At 37.7% G+C, this 18,195-nt stretch overlaps 2 protein-coding genes across 5 annotated transcripts in view; one reads left to right on the top strand and one right to left on the bottom strand.

The window, feature by feature from the left end:
- Window positions 1-18,195, bottom strand: part of LOC116666048 (translation initiation factor IF-2-like) — a 407,644-nt gene that overhangs the window by 265,892 nt on the left and 123,557 nt on the right. The gene's annotated exons all lie outside the window — the stretch shown is intronic.
- LOC102510255 (zinc finger protein 14 homolog) overlaps window positions 1-18,195 on the top strand; it is a 97,248-nt gene that overhangs the window by 73,587 nt on the left and 5,466 nt on the right. The window contains exons 1-4 of one of the 4 annotated variants that reach the window (XM_032488013.1): window positions 2,422-2,891; window positions 7,345-7,431; window positions 9,764-9,890; window positions 10,993-11,088. The exons of 1 other annotated variant lie outside the window; for it this stretch is intronic. In XM_032488013.1, the coding sequence (XP_032343904.1) occupies window positions 2,829-2,891; window positions 7,345-7,431; window positions 9,764-9,890; window positions 10,993-11,088 (373 nt within the window). In that variant the 5' untranslated portion in view covers window positions 2,422-2,828. Of the gene's footprint in view, window positions 1-2,417; window positions 2,892-7,344; window positions 7,432-9,763; window positions 9,891-10,989; window positions 11,089-18,195 lie in introns of those variants that run through there. 2 more of the 4 variants (XM_032488012.1, XM_032488014.1) reach the window with 2 other exon arrangements.

Raw genomic sequence — 18,195 nt, 5'->3', positions numbered from 1 at the left:
CCTAAAAAGGCCACAACTCAAGGGTAGGGTTATGCTAGCCCTAAAGCAAAGGCTACTGTAGATCTAAGGGAAGAAAGCTTTAAAATAGGCCTTGAAGAGATTAAACTGATCTGCCTGTATATTAACTGGCTGCTAAAAAAAAAAAAAAAAAAAAAAAAAAAAATTAGTACTCTTTAAAGTAAGATAACAAAATATAAACTCTCAACAACATAGCACCCACAATGTACCACATACAATTAAAAAAATTACTAGTCATTCAAAAAAAAAAAAAAAGCAGGAAAATGTGATCCATAAGCAGGAAAAAAGCAACCAATGGAAACAGAACTTGAGATGATCCAGATATTGGAATTAATTAGGAATTAGTATAAATGTTTGTTGCCTTAATGGAAAATATGGCCATCATGAATTAATGGAGAGGAAATTCAGCAGAAAATGGAAAGGATAAAAAATAAATGGGGATGAGAGTTTTATAACTGAAAAAACTGAAACAAACATTTCACTGAATGAGTATAAGAACAGATGGGAGGCATCAGAAGAAATAAATTGTCAGTGATCTCCATGATAGATCAATAATAATTATCTACTCTGAAGTACAAAAAAGAAAAAGATTGGAAAAAGGAAAAAAGATTTTTATGGAACAATATTAAGTGACCTACTGCTTGTAAACAGAGCCCTAGAATGAGAGGATTGATAGAATGTGGTAGAACAGAAACTATGACCCAAATCCCTCAATTCTGATAAATAGAAAATCCTGTAATCAGATACAAAAAAACAATAATAACATATTGGGAAGCCAAAACATGAATAATGTTGACTTAATCAGAAACAACCAAAGCCAAAAGACAATGGAATAACATCTTTAAAGTACTAAAGAAAAAAATGTGAATTCTAGAATTCTATCTCCAGAGAAAAATATCCTTTTATAATGAAGATATTTTCAGATAAATGAACATTTAGATCATAACCAGCATAACTACAGTACAGAAAATGCTAAAGGAAGTTCTTCAGGTTGAAGGGAACTGACATTAGATGACACAGGAGAAAAGACCAACAGCAAGAAAAGAGCATCAGAAATGGAAAATACGTGGGTAATTATAAAATTTGATTTCTTTTCTAAATGTTATTAAAACAGATAACTAAAGCAAAATAATGGAACACGGTATGGTGGGTTTTATAAGGTACGTAGCTGATATAATAGATGTGACAATAGTAGGGCAAAGAATAGGGAATGCAAATGAAATGATATTGTTACAGGTTCTTATATTTTACATGAAGTGGTACAATATTAACTCCATTAATTCAAGGTTAGACTATGTTAAATAAAGAATATATATCTAATCCCTAGGGCAACCTCTGACGAGATCCATAGAGGTGTAGGTGAAGAGCCAACAGGAGAATTCAAATGTATCAGAAAAAACTGAACACCTTCCCCCAAAAAAGGCAGGAAAGGAGAAATTATTAAATTTTAATGTGGCAAATAGAAATCAACAAAATAGTAAACACAAATCCAACCAAATTAATAATAACATCAATATAAATTGATTAAATATTTCAATGAAAAGCCAGAGACTGCCACAATGGATTAAAAATGTGAAACCCAAACTACATGCTGTCTACTAGAAATGTGTATTAAATATACTCACATACGGGTGCAAGGAAAAAAGGTGGAACAAGATATACCGTGCACACTGTAAGTACAAGAAAACTTGAGTGACTGTACAAATATTAGACAAAACAGATGTCAAGACAAGACAGAGAAATGTTTCATAACAGAAGGGTCAATTCATTGGGAAGACACAATCTTAAAATGTGCACATTCTATAGTAACAGAACTTCAAAATACATGAAGCAAAAACTGAACTAACTAAAGGTAGAAATAGATAAATCCACAATCATAGTTTTCATGTATCTCCTACTTAATATACATTCTACTGTTCGCAAAATGAGACTTAAGATTAGCCTAGATATTTTCAAATAATTTCTAAAGTCTGATATTCTTGAGAGAAGAAAAATTCTTCCATCTACTAACTAATACATAAAAAAGTCAAGATGGGGAGTATGCTGCAGTGTGGTTCCTGGTGGGCTTATCCTGTTTCCTTCCTGAACGAACTCAGGGCAGGACCAATTAGGAGACATCTGAGAGATTTCTGAAAACACCCCCTCTAATGTTCACTTTTCAGTCCTCCTCCTCAGGAAGACAATGTTAAATGCTTGCACTTAACAGAGCTTGAGAATACCTGAAGCAAAACCTGGTAGAACTAAAAGGAAAATAGAAATAGACACACTTCTCAGTAATTACAAGACCTAGATTTTTAAAAATCAGGATAAAGAACTTCTGAACGACAATATCAACCACCTTAATAGATTTTTTAAAAAGATAGAACTATACTTCCACAAGCGCCAAGAGGAAGGCAGGAAGAAAATCCTAAGAGAGGAGGAAGAGAGGGACAGAGGGAGCGAGAGCGCGAGCAACCTCCGTGTGTCCATGTTCTGCTAGGGTTATGGAGATACTGAGACTTGATGTATACCCATGTCCTGCTTGGGTATATATACTGAGCACTTGCCATGTGCCTAGTACATATATTAAGCGCCCTTTGGTGCCAAGACTTCTCTCTAAGCTCTATTAGGGATTCCTCAACCACAACACAAACCCGAGATCGCAGAGCGTGCCACGTTCAGTCCGCGGCAGGCTGGAAGCCCTTCCCCGCCCGCCCATCGCCAAGCCCGGAGGGCCGCCGCGCGCTCTGGCTCCGAGCGCCAGCGCCTGCGCTTGCGCATTCCGCGCAGCCCTCTGGGGCGATGACCAGGCCCTCCCTACCGGGGACTACATGTCCCAGATGTCCCTGCACCTAGTTTCCTTCCGGCTTCCTCGCTGGTGTCGGCTCGGAGAGGTGAGTTGGTCGCGTGCATGGAGGAAATGGGCGCGGGGGCGGCGCGGGGGCGGCGCGGGCCTGGCGCGGGCCTCTGTGTGTACCGGGCTGCATTCAGGGACCTTGTAGCTTGTGACGCTGACTGGACACTGGGTACCCTGATGCGTCCTCTGCCCTCCTGCTTCAGGGCCGCGCAGATGAAGCGGCCCAGAATGGCTCCGAGTTAGATTTATGAACCCCACAGTGAAGGCCCCTAACAAAAAGGCGCAGCCTTGAAAAGAACAACAGCTCCCAGAACCACCGCTTAACCAGAGCTCCCTCCCAAGGTAGCTCTCCTGAACTCGGAGACAGATTCCGGCTCTGGCCTTTGTCCTCTGTCCATTCTCTGATACCACGGAGGGTCAGCTTCACCCCAGGCTCCCTCTTGCTTCCTCGGGTTATGTGTGTGGCGGCTGGTGGGAGCAAGCGTGATAGCGGGGGTGTGTCCTCAGCCTGGCCGGGCTGAGCTCCGGAAAGGCTCCATGCGTCGACATTCCCGTCTCCGTCCTCCAACCTGCAGGTCTTTAGGATTGGAGAGAAAAAGGGGAGGATTCATACATACATATATGATATGGTACACACACACATACGTATAATGATGCGTTTTTGTTTCCTCTTTGTTCCATGAAATGTAATTTTAATTTTTTTTCTGGACTTGGGAACATTTGTTTCTACTGTGAAAGAGTGAAAATCAGGTCGGATTGAAAAGAGAAAAAGCAGCCCTGCCATTAGTCAGATTGGGAGGAAAAAAGACAGATAAAGCCAGCTGTATAGTTAATAGAAAACATTATTTCTGCCCAGGTCATGCGGCAATTGTAAAATGCCGTAATGACTCCCTCTTGGAAACACTACAGCTTTCTCACCAATGATGCTCTGGGCCCGCCTTGCTATTTTTATTTTATTACTGGGGTAACCTAATTGCTAAATTACCCTCGCTTCCCTGATAGCCCTCAGTGTCCAGTTAATCCCTGCCTCTCATATTCTTACCTCAGAAACGGCCGTCATTCCAGGATTGTTCCCCACTTCCTCAAAATCCTTCGGTTGGCACACAACTCTTTACAAAAGAGCTTTTCTTACCCTTCTCCTCCATCACATTCCAACCGTTCCTGTGGAATTTCCTCCCTCTCTTGAGTCAATAAATCTTATTTTGTTAGACTGTACAGGCTTGTTCCAGGCAGTCTTCAGCTCGTTAGGCTTTAACACCCGAAATATCCTGTCCATTGGACCTGGTGCTTTGTTCTTGCTTCCCAGCGAGTGATGGGGAGGGTGAGGAGAGAGACCCCCACCCCCACCTCCAGTATCCTCTCCGGTCCAGTGGCTATTGACACGAACATTTAATTCCTCCTGTGAGCTACTGCTTTCTTATAATTTGGATGGTCTGCAAGTAAACTTCATGCAGATTTATTTTAGGCTGTGATTTTTTGAGATTACATTTAGTTGGAATCAGACACTACAACACAATAACCTTGTTGTTAATCAAGAGGAATTGCCTATCAACTTGAAGCTTTGAAATTTATTAGTTAGCGTTATAAGGAAGAGCAGGGCTGAGAAGTTCAAATTTTTTGTGGAAGAAAAAAGAAGAGAATTTTTAAAATAATTGTGGAAAGAAGACTATGTAGTGATGTTCATCTTCACTGATACAGCTGACTTTTATTAAATATTTCCTACTTTAGTGAGTTATTATATGTAGTGTCTTATTTAATACTCATAATGATGCTGTGAGATAGAGTCTATAATTATCACCATTTTATATAGGGGGGAATCGAAGGCAGAAAAACTAAGTAACATTCCAGGATCACACAGTTAATAGCTGCGGGAGTTGAGATTTATATCCTGGAAGTCTGACAGCAAAGCCGATGGTAGTAGTTACAACAGTATATCAAATCTCGTCATAGGTATGCTTAAAAAAAATCCTCCCTGCCTTACTCAGTAATCTGTCACGAGGGAGGAGATATTAATCTGATGACAGCAAGCACTGTTAAATTTTGTCCAGATTATACTGAAGCTTTGGGGTCCCTGTGGAGGTAAGTGGATTTCATACAGTAAGGTTTATGCCTGACAATTTTTATTTTAATGATGTTACATGCAAAGTGAGACTAATAGGACAGGAAGATCTAATAGCAGCTGGAGGGCTTCATTAGACATCTTAGCCCAAAGGATTGGTTCAGAAGCAAAATAATCCCATTTGTCAGGACTCTCTGAAAGGAAGCAGTCGAGAGACTGCCACCAGGGTTTCAGAGACATCAGTCAGGGACTTTTTGTTGCTCTTTTCTAGGTGGTAATCTAACATTCATGGGCAAATTAAATCATAGAGTGCGTTCATGAGACAGAAGCTAAGGAACAGAGGAAAAGCCACTCAGGAAAAAACAACAGCTGTTTTTAGAGTATCCTGAGCTTTTTTTTCTCAGTTCAACAGAAGACTGAAAGAAAACTTGAACTGGGAAAACCTTAACCTTTGGAATATTTATGTGCGTGGAGTCACACTATGTTTAATATAGTGGCAACTGTCGTGGGCTCTCACGGGAAACATTTTAACAGGTCCTTGTAGACATATGTGTTATTTTTTTTCTGTCAAGATGGTTTAATGCCACACATCCTGGTATTTGAGGGGTATGTTTTGGTTTTGTTGTTGTTTTAATTGAAGTATGGTTGATTTACAATGCTGTGTTAGTTTCTGGTGTACAGCATAGTGATTCAGTTACATATTTATATATTTTTTCTTTTATCATATTTTTTCATTATAGATTATTACAAGATACTCAGTATAGTTCCCTGTGCTAAACAAAGGTGCTTGTTGTTTATCTGTTTTATGTATTAGTAGTTTGTGTCTGCTAATCCCTAATTCCTAGTTTATCCCTCCCCTACCCCTTCCCCATTGGTAACCATAAATTTGTATTTTGTATCTGTGAGTCTGTTTCTGTTTTGTAAATAAGTTCATTTATGCCATTTTTTGTTTTTTTTAATTTGTTTTTAGCATACTGACTTTGCCCATTTCATCAAAAATAGGGCAACATCATTTTTTACTCTGCATGGTTTTCAACAAGTTTTTAGAATCATTCCTCAGTTTGATTCTTTTTAGCTTTTTTTCCCTTATAAACCATATCTGTCAGCATACCTCTGCAAACAGCTTTATGTGCAAATAATTCCTTTTGTCTCGGAAGTAGAGTTTCTGGTTTACAGGGTTACAGGGTTTAAATGCCATTTCACGTAGTTCTAAAATTTGGACCAACCTGGTATCCACTTCCCTGTGCCTTACTAATACTAATACAGCATGTCACCAGTCTTTTGATTTCCCAGTCTAGTCACTGTAAAAAGATACTTTTTGGTTGCTTTCACACATTTCATTAATTAGTAGTGACGTCTAGTATCTTTTGAAAGGTTAGTTTCTATTTGTCAGTGAATTGCCCTTGCTCAGGTCTCTCTCAGTGAAATAGGCATCCTAGCTTTCAGAGGCAAAAGCCAAAGCTGAAAGATGGCTTTTCAGTTAGAGACATGTGGATACTCCAAAACAAAGCTCTGCCACGTAAAAACTGTGAATTTGGGCAAATGAGTTGACCCCGAACATCGATTTCTTTCTTTCTGTCTGTCTGTCTTTCTTTCTCTTTCTCTCTCTCTTTCTTGTTCTTGCATTTATTTAAAAATTTTTGCATACATATATGTATTTTTTCAGATTTTTTTCCCATTATATGTTATTACAAGAAATTGAACATAATTCCCACTTACACTGTGTGGCAATATAGTAGGTTTAGTTTTCGGAACCATTGGAAGGAGAGAGGAACTACCTTTCAGAACAGTGCTGAGGGTCAATGGGTGATGTACATAAAGCTGCCATCAACGCATGTTTGTTGTTGACTGACTACAGCGATCATGAGTCCTCTACTGAAAGAGAGGGGGTGGCAAAGGACGTCACAGTGTGAAGGGTTCTGACTGGGAAACAGAGTAGTGAGTTGTCCTGGATGGGGGAAGGCCAGTGCACCTTTACAGCGGCAGGAGCTGCCAGGCTCAATCTGTGTGGTTTTCAGTCTTTGTGTTTAGACAGTTCAGGCAGGATCTTGGGGGCTCATAGCAGGCTCTGTGTGGATGGTGTGGCTCTTCCTCAGCCCTGAAAAATTGTACCAGAGAGAGGAGGAGCTGCTCAGGACAAGACCTAGGAATCCAGTGTCAGGACAGATCAACACTGCCTGATAGAGAACTGGCCAGAAACCCTCCCATTGAAGTATCTGGGCTTTGACACCAAGATCATCATTGTTCAGCTGAGGTTTATCGGGGCTTGGGTTTCTTCAGACTCCCTGTACTCTCTTCCAGTTTGGGTGTGGGGACAGTGGTGAGGAAAAGTTTAGAAGCAGGAAGGGAAGAGAAAAAAGCTCATCTAACATAAGTCATTTGGGGAACTCTGAGGCACATCTGGTCTCATGCCTGCTTTTTCTTCTTCCAGATCTGTCTTATCTGGACTCTGAAGTTCTCCAGCAGGGAAGTCTTAAAAAGGACTGACCAGTTCTTAAAGTTCAAAACAATGGCCCACGTAAGTTGATACTTCTTCCTCCTTTTTGAAATGTTGCCAGTTTCTCGGCCATGTATACATTCCTTATCCTGAAACTTCCTCTTTAGCAGAGCTCCATCCAAGCACCCACTGCAGTTCCTCTCATTCCTGGGAGGGGTAGGGACTGACAACCCAGTGTCCTCTTTTTCCTTTTTTCCACTAATGTGGACCATGTCCTGTCCACAGAATCTGTCAAGAACCACAAGAGCGCAAAAGTGAAATGCCTTGAGAAAATGCAGGTATTCTGTGCAGAATATCCCCCCGTTAACATTTTTCCTGTAGGACAGCTTTTGATTTTTTTTTTTGAAGTGTTATACCTTTATTTTATTTGTTTGTTTGTTTGTTTATTGACTTTCGGGGGAGGTAATTAGGTTTTTATTTATTTTCTTATTTGTTATTTTAATGGAGGTACTGAGGATTGAACCCAGGACCTCATGCATGCTAAGCAAGCTCTCTACCACTGAGCTATACCCTCAGCTTTTGATTTTAATACTTAGACATCAGAGAAAACATATTTCTCTGAGTACAGTGATTTTTGGTCTTGCTTTATATAGGAAAAATATATATCCCCAGTACACAATTTGACATCTTTTAAAAGTTTTTTTGAAGTTTGCATTAACATATAACATACTTGGAGTGTGCAGCTGAGTGAATTTTCATAAGTTGAGTACATCTATGCTATCAGCACCCAGGTCAAGAAGGAAGATACTACTAGCATCCCCCCTTTCAGTCACTCTCTCCCCCCTCAGTCTAAATGTAATCACTATCACAACTTCAAACATCGTACATTAATTTTGCCTATTTTTAGAACTTTATGTAAGTGAAATTGTGTAGATGAAAGCAACTTTTTAAAATTTTATTTTATTTTATTTTGGGGGGGAGAGGTAATTAGGTTTATTTGTTTATTTTTAGAGGCTTTCCTGAGGATTGAACCCAGGACCTTGTGTATGCTAAGCATATGCTCTACCACTTGAGCTATACCCTCCCCACTGCAACTTTTTTTTTATACAAACAAATAAAAATGCAGTTTGTGGAGGGAGGTATAGCTCAAGTGGTAGAGCGCATGCTTAGCATGCATGAGGTCCTGGGTTCAATCCCCAGTACTTCCTATAAAAATAATAAACAAACAAACAAACAAACCTAATTACCTCCCCCCACCAAAAAAAAAAAACCTAAATTACAAAAAAAGTGCAGGATGTCTTGTTAGATTCCAGATACAGTTACTAGACCCTCAGAAGCACATGCAGATGTTTTGCAGCGCACGCAGGTGTCATTGAAGGGGGCGTGTATATCTGGTGCAGCTGGTGATAAGGGAGGCATCAGCACCACACTGAGTGTGAGCCATTCCTGCCCTCACGTTCTGTCATGTTGGAAACATATTTTCATAATGCATTTTGCCTCTGTTTTTGTCATTTTGGAAAATGAACCCCTAAAAAGTCAGAAAAGTATTGAAGGAAATTGTGGAGAAAGAAACAAAGCAAATGAAAAGAAAAATTCAGTGAACGAGACAATGAAAATACTAAAGCCAAAGATATCATGTGTGTGCTGTAATTCTGTACTGGGGGGAAATGTGAAGCTAGTTGAACTCCACAGACCTGAGTTTTTTTAAGTATGTAAGATGAGATTTAGCACTGGGTGGCTTTAGTCCCTGCATGTGTTGAGATCTTACAGTAAGTAAGGAGTTTAGGATTGGGTGGATTAGACAGGTATATAACTGACGCCTTGTGAGGCCTAAAATTTCTTGAGCTGCCTTGATACCTTCTCAAGGCTCCAGAGATCTGACAATGAGTGTTAAGTGTTCAGTGAGGGGTGGTGGATGGAGTAAGAAGGTCACCCATATGCGTAAGTGTTACGTAATGTAGAAGGTGAGCACTGAAACTTTGTAATAAACTTGAGTCTATTTTCTTAGTACATTTGGGAGAAATTTTTATCACTATTTTTTCATGATCACTAAAGGGAAAAGAAAGTAGAAGACCTCATGTTTCTTAAGAATTTGTGGTAGAGACACAGCTTGCAGAAGGCTTGTGAGCACTGTTTCATTTAATTGGGATTTTTTTTTTGATTATTTTATTCCTTTCCAGATATTATTTTTGGGTAAAAATTTAATCTCCACAGCCACAGGACTGTTCAAGACATGTAGCACTCTGCTTCAGTGATACTGATTTTCTGACTGTCTCTTATGCATGTTACAAATTTTCAGCCCTACCTTTTTGGCTTGCTCTGTGCTCCCTCTCTGCAATGCAGTCCTTGATCTCCTCTCTTTCCATTTAAAAAATATTTATTTTCATAAGTAATATGAGTTTTATTTTTTCAGGGTTCAGTAACATTCAGGGATGTGGCCATAGACTTCTCACAGGAAGAATGGGAGTTCCTGGACTCAGCCCAGAGGGACTTATATAGGGATGTGATGTGGGAGAATTATAGCAACTTCATCTCACTGGGTAAGGCTGTTTATCCCAAATTATATTGACTTTCTCTACTGTCAATTTCAGGACTATGTTTTGAGAAACTAGATAAAAATGTTTCTTTCTGTTCCAAAGGAATGGTTTAAGCTTTGTTAGGTTGGAAATAGGCCCTTCCTTCTAATACTTCATCACTCTCATCTTGCTAAGCCCTTCAGACTTCCTTCAGGCTCTGTTATTTCCTTGTTTCCTTAGTATCCAAGGGGCGAGGTTTGAATTCTGGGTTGTTTCCAACAGAAGCACTGTCTAAGAAGCCAGATTTCGTATGGTATTTGAGCTCAGGATTGACTTCTAATTCACCTGCCAAGGGGATACCTAGACACAGGGCTGCTGAGTCTCCTTAAAAACCAGAGGCACTGTAGAACTTGTATAATATGAGGTGGATCCACAAAGTTCATTTAAAACTCGAGTAAATGCATTCTGTTTGCTATAACAGACATAGTCAATTCTGCTTGCTTTGTGGTTGAAAGTTAAAATCTAAGAGCTTTGCATTTAACATTAAATGAATATCCTAGTAAGGATCTGAGGATGTCTCAGGAAGCCTCTTATTCTCCTCTCAGCAAATTGATAACAATAGAAATTAATAGCTAATGCACACAAATAATATGTGTATATATGCATATAACTGCATATGTTTGTACTTAGGTACTATTCTGAGCATTGTACATTATTAATTAATCCTCATAACAACTCTGTGAAAAATGTACTGTTATCCTCATTTCAGAGGAGAAAACTTGGGCACTAAAGGTTAATAATTTGTTGCAGTAACACAACAACAAAGGCAGGATTTGAACTCAGGCAGTCTGGATCCATAGTCTGTTTTCACAACCATTACTTATGACTGCCTCTCAACAGAGCTGGTATGAGTTTAAGTTGTTTTAAGGCCTGTTCTTAACCATCTGGTGTCTATTCCTTGTGGCCCTGAGGTTACCCTAATGAGTGTCCTTCAGCTTGCTTGCATTTCTTTGCTCTTAGGACTTATAAAGTGTTGTTTTGATCTATAGTTTATTATAAATTTAACCAAATCAGAACCTAAGGACTTCGGGGCTTATCATTGCGTGTTACATTATCTTTTAAGCAGGACCTTCCATTTCTAAACCAGATGAGATTACCTTACTGGATGAAGGGAAGGAGCCCTGGATGGTTGTCAGGGAAGGGACAAGAAGACTCCACCGTGGTGAGTGAGGGCTGAGCAGGCATGGGGAAGTCATTACTATAGGTAGTGGCCAAGCTTGTTAAGATAGAGACATGCCCTTGAGATGTTGTTAGGGATCTCTCTTTAAAATCCCATGGCCTGTGGAGGAGAGACCTGAGGCCTGGGAAGCAAATTAAAATCTTTTAAGCCTGGGCCAGCAGGGGAGCTTCCTGCTGGCCTTGATTACAGCTCTCATATTTTTCTCCCATTTCAAAGAGAGAAACTGTTCTCAGTAGAAGAAAAAAAAGATGATAATAAATATAAGAGCTGAAATCAACCAAATAGAAAAAGAAGTAGAATTCATAAAGCTTAAAGCTGAGTTCTGGAAGAGATCCGCAAAACTGGTGAACACCAGCTTGACTAATCAAGAAAAAATGAGAGACAACATAAACTACCAATACCAGGAATGAAAGAGAGGTTTTCACTTCACATGTTATAGCCACTGAAAGAATAATAAGAGAATACCTCGAATAACTTCATGCCAATAAATGTGACAACTTAAATGAAATGGAAAAATTTCTTGAAACCAGAACTGACACAAAAGAAAATATGAATAACCTCATATCTATTCAAGTTAATTGAGTTTATTATCAAGAGTATTTTCACAAAGAAAACTCCAGGGCTGGACGGTTTCCCTGGTGAACTCTTACATATTTAAGGAAGAAATAGCAGCAGTATTACACAGATTCCTTCAGAAAAGGAAAGAACTCCTCCCAACTAATTTTATGAGACTAGCACAACTCATATACTATGGCCTCACAAAGAGATTACCAAAGGGGGAAAAAATTATAGACTTATTCCTTCATGAACATTGATATAAAATTCTTTTTTTTTTTAATTAAAAAAAAATTTTAATGGAGGTACTGGGGATTGAACCCAGGACCTCGTGCATGCTAAGCATGCACTGCCACTGAGCTATACCCACCCCCTAATATAGAAGTCTTAACAAAATATCAGCAAATCAAATCCAGCAATATATAAAAATGATGACCAAGTAGGGTTTATCTGAGGAAATCAAGCTTAGTTTAACATTCAAAAATTAATCAGTGTAATTCACCATTTAACAGAAATGTGAGAAACTATGTGATCATCGCCATAGATATAAAAATAGCATATGACTGAATTCAGTGTCCACTCATGATACAAATTCTCAGAAAACTAGAAATTGAAGGGAACTTCCTTAACCTGATAAAAAGCACCTTAACCTACATCATAAACTTAATCATACTTGATTGAAGAGCTTCCCTCTAAGATTATGAACAAGGCAAGGATGCCCAATCTCCCCATGTCTATTTAACATTGTACTGAAGGTCTACCATTGCAATAAGGCAAGAAAAAGAAAGTAGAGACTTTATATAAAGCTCAAAATGGAAGAAGTAAAACTATTTGGAGATGGTATAATAGTATACTTAGAAAATCCTAAGGAATCAAAACAACAGCTCCTCAACGTAGTAAGTGAAGGTCACAGTAAGATCACAGGATACAAGGTTAAGCTACAAAAATCAACTGTGTTTTTGTATACTAAGAGTGAAAAAAATTGGAAAAGTAAAGTTAATTAAGAAAAATTAAAGTAAATTAAATCAATTTACAATAGTGTAGAAAACAAAATACTGAGGAATAAATTTGACAAAGTGTGCAAAACCTCAATTATAAAAACCATGGAACATTGCTAAGAGAAATTGAAAAAGACCTGAATAAATGGAGAGATACCATTGTTGGGCTGGGGACACAGTACTGTAAAAATGTCAATCGTGTAGATTCAGCACAATTCCAGTCATAATCCTAGGAGCCTTTTTTTTTTAAACATTAATAAGCTGATTCTAAAATTTATATGGAAAAGTGATGGACTTAGCATGTCTAAAATAATCTTGAAAAAGAAAGGTCATATTGTAGAACTTAGACTACATGACTTCAAGATATTTCAAGATAATGTTATAAAACTGTAGTAATCAAGACATTGTGATATTTGCTAAGGGTCAGCATACAGAACAGAGACCCTGGATATAGACCTCACATGCGCTTAAAGGGTCGTTTATTTATTGACAGAGGCACCAAAGCATTCCAGTGGGGAAAGGAAAGTCTTTTCAACAAATGGTGCTGGATTAACTGGAAAAAAATCTCAACCTCTACTTCATACCAGAATTAATTTGAGATGGATTTTAGGCTTAAATATGAAAACTAAACATTAAAAAAATGTAAAAATCCAAATATAAAAGCTAAATATAAAAAATAAAAAATTTTAAACTAAATATTTTATATGTAAAAATATAAAAACTAAATATAAGGCTTTTAGAGGAAAACGGGAGTGACTTGGTAGTAAGGAAAGGTTTCTTAGGTGACAGCAATAACTGTAAAAATTAAAAACTGATAAATCATAATTTATCAAAATTTAAAACTTTCATCAAGATATACCAATAAAAAATGAGTAGTAAGTCACAGACTGAGAGAAAATAGTAGTAAAATAAAGGGCTAGCATCCAGTCTGTACACTACAACCACTATAATGATAAACAGCCCAATTAAATAAGAGTAAAAGGTACATCCATACCGTGGAATAATACTCAGCAACAAAAAAGGAATGCGTTAATTAATACACACAGCAACTTGGGGGAACCTCAAGGAGATTATGCCGAGTGAGAAAAACCAGTCAGCAAAAGTTTATTAACTGTATGACTCCAGTTATCTAATATGTATGAAACATTAAAGTTACAGAAATGGAAAATGGATTAGTGGTTGCCAAGGGTTAGGAATGTAGTGAGGGAGGAGATCATTGGGGCTATAAGGGAGTAACTCAGGGGAGTCTTGTGGTTCTGGTATAGTTGAGTATCTTGATTGTGGTGGTGATGATGCAAGGCTTTACATGTGATAAAATTGCACAGAACTATACACATACACACATGAGGGCATGCATAGCTATACTAAGGGTAAGTTCTTGGTTTAAGTATTGCACTATAGTCTGTAAGATGTTAACATTGAGAGAGGCTGGGTGAAGGGTGCAAGAGACTTTCCTATACATTTCTTTACAACATCCTATGAATCTACAGTTACTTCAAAATAAAAAGTAAATTAACCTATAATGAAAAAGAATATGAAAAGGAATATATGTATGTATATGAATGACTGAAACATTATACTGTATACCAGAAATTGATACAACATTGTAAACTGACTATACTTCAATAAAAAAAAGGAGACTGTGATTGATAATATCCAAAAAAAGTAAATTAAAACGTCCTGTTGAGGGTGATAGGTAAAAGATTTGAACAAAGAGAGGGGCTACTCGTTTTCTTGATCAATGACTACAGTTCATCTATATCTGAATGTGTATTAGGCAGCTCAGGCTGCTGAACAAAATACTATAGACTGGGTGACTTAAACAACAGGAATTTGCTTTCTCACAATTCTGGAGGCTAGCAGTCTAAGATTAGCCTTTTTGGGCCTGATAAGGGCTCTCTTCCTGTCTTGTGGATGGCCCCTTGTCACACTGTCCTCACATGGTGGAGACAGAGAGAGATCTCTCTCTTCCTCCTCTAAGGCCACCAGTTCTGTCCTAGCCTAGCCTGGCCCAGCCTAGCCCATCCTATCCACTAGTCTGTGAATTAGGACCCCACTCATACTACTTAATTTATCCTTGGTTACCTCCTAAAAGCACTGTCTCCAAATACAGTCATATTGGCGGTTGGGCTTAAATATATAATTTTGGAAGGACTTATTTCAGTCCATAGCAATATCAACATGGGGTCCAGTTTCTTTTTTGTCTTTATTTTGAATAGTATATATACACACTAATATGATTTGATTAGTTTATATATGTATGCTTGCCTAAAAATATACTTGTTCATTTATTCAGAAAATACTTGAGTTCCCAATCTGAACCAAGCACTGTGCTAGACACCAGTGGAACAATTGTGAGCAAGAGTGTTAGGTCCCAGCAGTCTTGTTTACATTTTAATAGGAGTAAGGACATTAAGGAAAAAGGTAAATGAATAAATAGTATTATATAGTGACAAGTTTGATTAAGAAAAGGGGGAAGAGCAAGGGATAGAAAGTGGCAGGTGTAGATAGGTTTGTCATATGATGGCTGGGGCTTTTTGAAGAGGTGATATTTGAGTGGAGACATGAAAAATGATCTTGGACCGTATGAATATCTAAAGCAAGAACAATCCTAACAGAATAGTAAATGCAGAGGCCTTAGGTTGGAGGGATAAAAACTGTGTGTTTTTGAGGAATAGCAAGAAGATCAGAATGATTAGAATGATTATTCAAAAGGTAAATGAGAAGTAGGATAACAGGATGAAGTCAGAAAGTTAGGCAGGGACTAGATGATGTAAAAGTTTGTGTGTCATAGGGGAAGGTGTGTGACTTTTAAGTGTGATTGAAAGCCATTGGAGATTTTGGAGCAGGGGAATGACATGAGCTGATTTGTCTTAGAATTATCACTCTGTGCAGAACAGGCTGAATATGGGCAAGCTGAATAGTAGGGAGACCTATTAAGAGGCTACTTCATTTGTCCCAATGGAATATGATAGTAGTTTTGATTAGAGTGGTAGTGGTGGGTGGTAGGTGTTAGCGTCATGGTGGATTTGCCCAGCACATGCTGGGCTGCTGCTCTGTCTGCATACTCTCCCCATCTCGCTTCAGCTCCCCAACAGCCTTCACAGGGCTGCCTCCATGAGGGCACGTGTCCTCTTTACCCAGATTGGACTGCTCACATAGCCTTCTTCTCCTGATGTGGATAAGGAGCATCTTTGTCTTTTAATTGATGTATTTTATCCATCTGTAGTTAAGTAATTTTCTTATATATTTAGATTTGAATCTGCTATCTTCCTAATTTTTTCTGTTTGTAAAACCTGTTCTTTCCTCCTTTTTTCCCACTCCTCCCTTTTTTTTTTGGATTAATCAAGTATTTTTATCTTAGCTTTTGCTCTTGAGTGTGTCATTTATACATGTATTTTTCATAGTTGCCCTAGAGAGTCACACGTGCATTCTTTACTTACTGCATTGTATCTTAAATTAGTTCCTTTGTATCTTTCCCAACACTGTAGAGATGCTAATAACATTCTAATTCCTTTGATGTACCCTCTACTTTTTTGTACTGTTATTGTCAGGTATCTTTTTAAAAATTTTCATCTTTTTATTTATTTGTTTTTGCTAGGGTGGCTAGGTTTATTTATTTAATTATTAGTATTATTTTTAATGGAGGGACTGGGGACTGAGCCCAGGACCTTGTGCATGCTAGGTATGCACTCTACCACTGAGCTATACCCTCCCTCCTGTTGTCATGTTTCTTAATTCTATCTACGTTTATGTCCCCACAGAGTATTAATTTACATTATGTTGTCAGTATTCACTTAGATTTACCTATATACATAACCTTTTACAGTGCTCCTTATTCTTTCCTGCATTGTAGTTTTTATCTAGAATCATTTTCTCTGTCCCTGGAGAACTTCCTTTAGTGTTTTCCTGTTTGTTTGTATTTTTGTTTTTTGTTTTCATTTTATTGTATATGTATTTTTATTGAAGTATAGTCAGTTTACAATGTTGTGTCAATTTCTGGTGTACAGCATTATACATAAGTAATACATGAACATACATATATTCATTTTCATATTCTTTTTCACCGTAAGTTACTACAAGATATTGAATATAGTTCCCTGTGCTGTACAGTACTTTATTTAGTATTTCTTTTATTGTACCTGCTGGCAATGAATTCTTTTTAGGTTTTATTTGAAAATATCTTTATTTTGTCTTCATTTTTAAAGGGTAGAGAATTTTATTGTTGTTTTGGGGTATGAAATTTTGGATTGGCAGTTACTTTCTTAGTAGATGTCCTCTTGGCTTCTGGTTTCTGCCATTTTCATTGAGTAGCAGCTTGTCAGTCATGTTGTAACTTGTTGGAGGTATTGTCTTGGAGGCATCCTTTTCCCCATAACTGCTTTTGGAATTTTCTGTTTTATTTGGTTCACAGATTTATTGTGGTGTATAGTTTTATGTTGTAATGTATATATTCTGCTTGAAGTTTTGAAATAAAAAAATTAGATTTGATGTCTTATCAGTAATATTGTTTCTTTTTCATTTTTGCTCTTCTCTTTTCTGGGACTTGAGTTACACATATGTTAGACATGTTTACATTGTCTTGTGTATCTTTTCTGGGTTTTTTTTTTCTGTTTTTTCTTCTTCTCTTATTTATTTTTAATCTTGTGCTTCATCCTTGATATCATCTCTAAACCCATTTCCCAGTTCAGTTATCTACTATGTCTAATATTCTATTAAAGTTTTTAATTTTAGTTCTTGTATTTTTCAGTTATAAGAATTCTGTTTGAATATTTTTAATGAATTCCACTTCTGGTTAAATTCTACATCTTGTATCTGTTTTCTTGGAATATTAATCAATGTTTTGGACTAGCTTGGGTCTGTTTCTATTGTCCATTTTACCTCTTGGTTTTTTAGTCATTTTTTTCTCCAGTTGTTTATACCTGATTATTTACAGTTGGATTCTAGACATGATGTTTGAAAAATTTTAGAGGCTCTGAATAATACTGTTTCTGAATCATATATTGTCTTTCTTCAGAGATGATTTACCTCTGGTAGGCATACAGAGTATAGGCTGATCAACTTCCTCTATTCAAGAACAGTCTGTTTACTGCTTGTTTGCAGCCCTTCTGGGGTCTCAGCTGAAAGTCTGGGATGATTATGAGGACCTTTCTCTTTAGGGGGATTCTGAACTCCGGTGTCTTTCTCCCCTGTGCTTTGAGACTGCCAGAATCTTTACCTGGACTGTTAGCCTTTTAGAAGTTACTTTCTTGACCATGATTGATGCTCAGTTGAATAGTTGGCAAATACCTCAGGAAATTCCATCTGGAGTGTTGGCTTAATTCATGTTTGCTTTCTCTCTAGGACCTTGGCCCCAGGAGTCCTGGCTGCTTTGGTTGTCCATTAGTGTCATCAGACAGTTTCTATTTTAATTAACCATTTCAGTTAAAAAAAAAAATAGACTATTGTGTATTTGGGGTTTGTTATTCGATAGTAAGTAAACTTAGAATTGTTTATGCCACGGGGAAAACTTAGGGGTAAGAAACTAACATTAATT

Source organism: Camelus ferus, chromosome 9 (genome assembly GCF_009834535.1).
Source record: "Camelus ferus isolate YT-003-E chromosome 9, BCGSAC_Cfer_1.0, whole genome shotgun sequence".
NCBI classification, from domain to species: Eukaryota; Metazoa; Chordata; class Mammalia; order Artiodactyla; family Camelidae; genus Camelus; species Camelus ferus.
The sequence above is the reverse complement of the archived record's forward strand: the minus strand, read 5'-3'. Positions and strand labels throughout refer to the sequence as shown.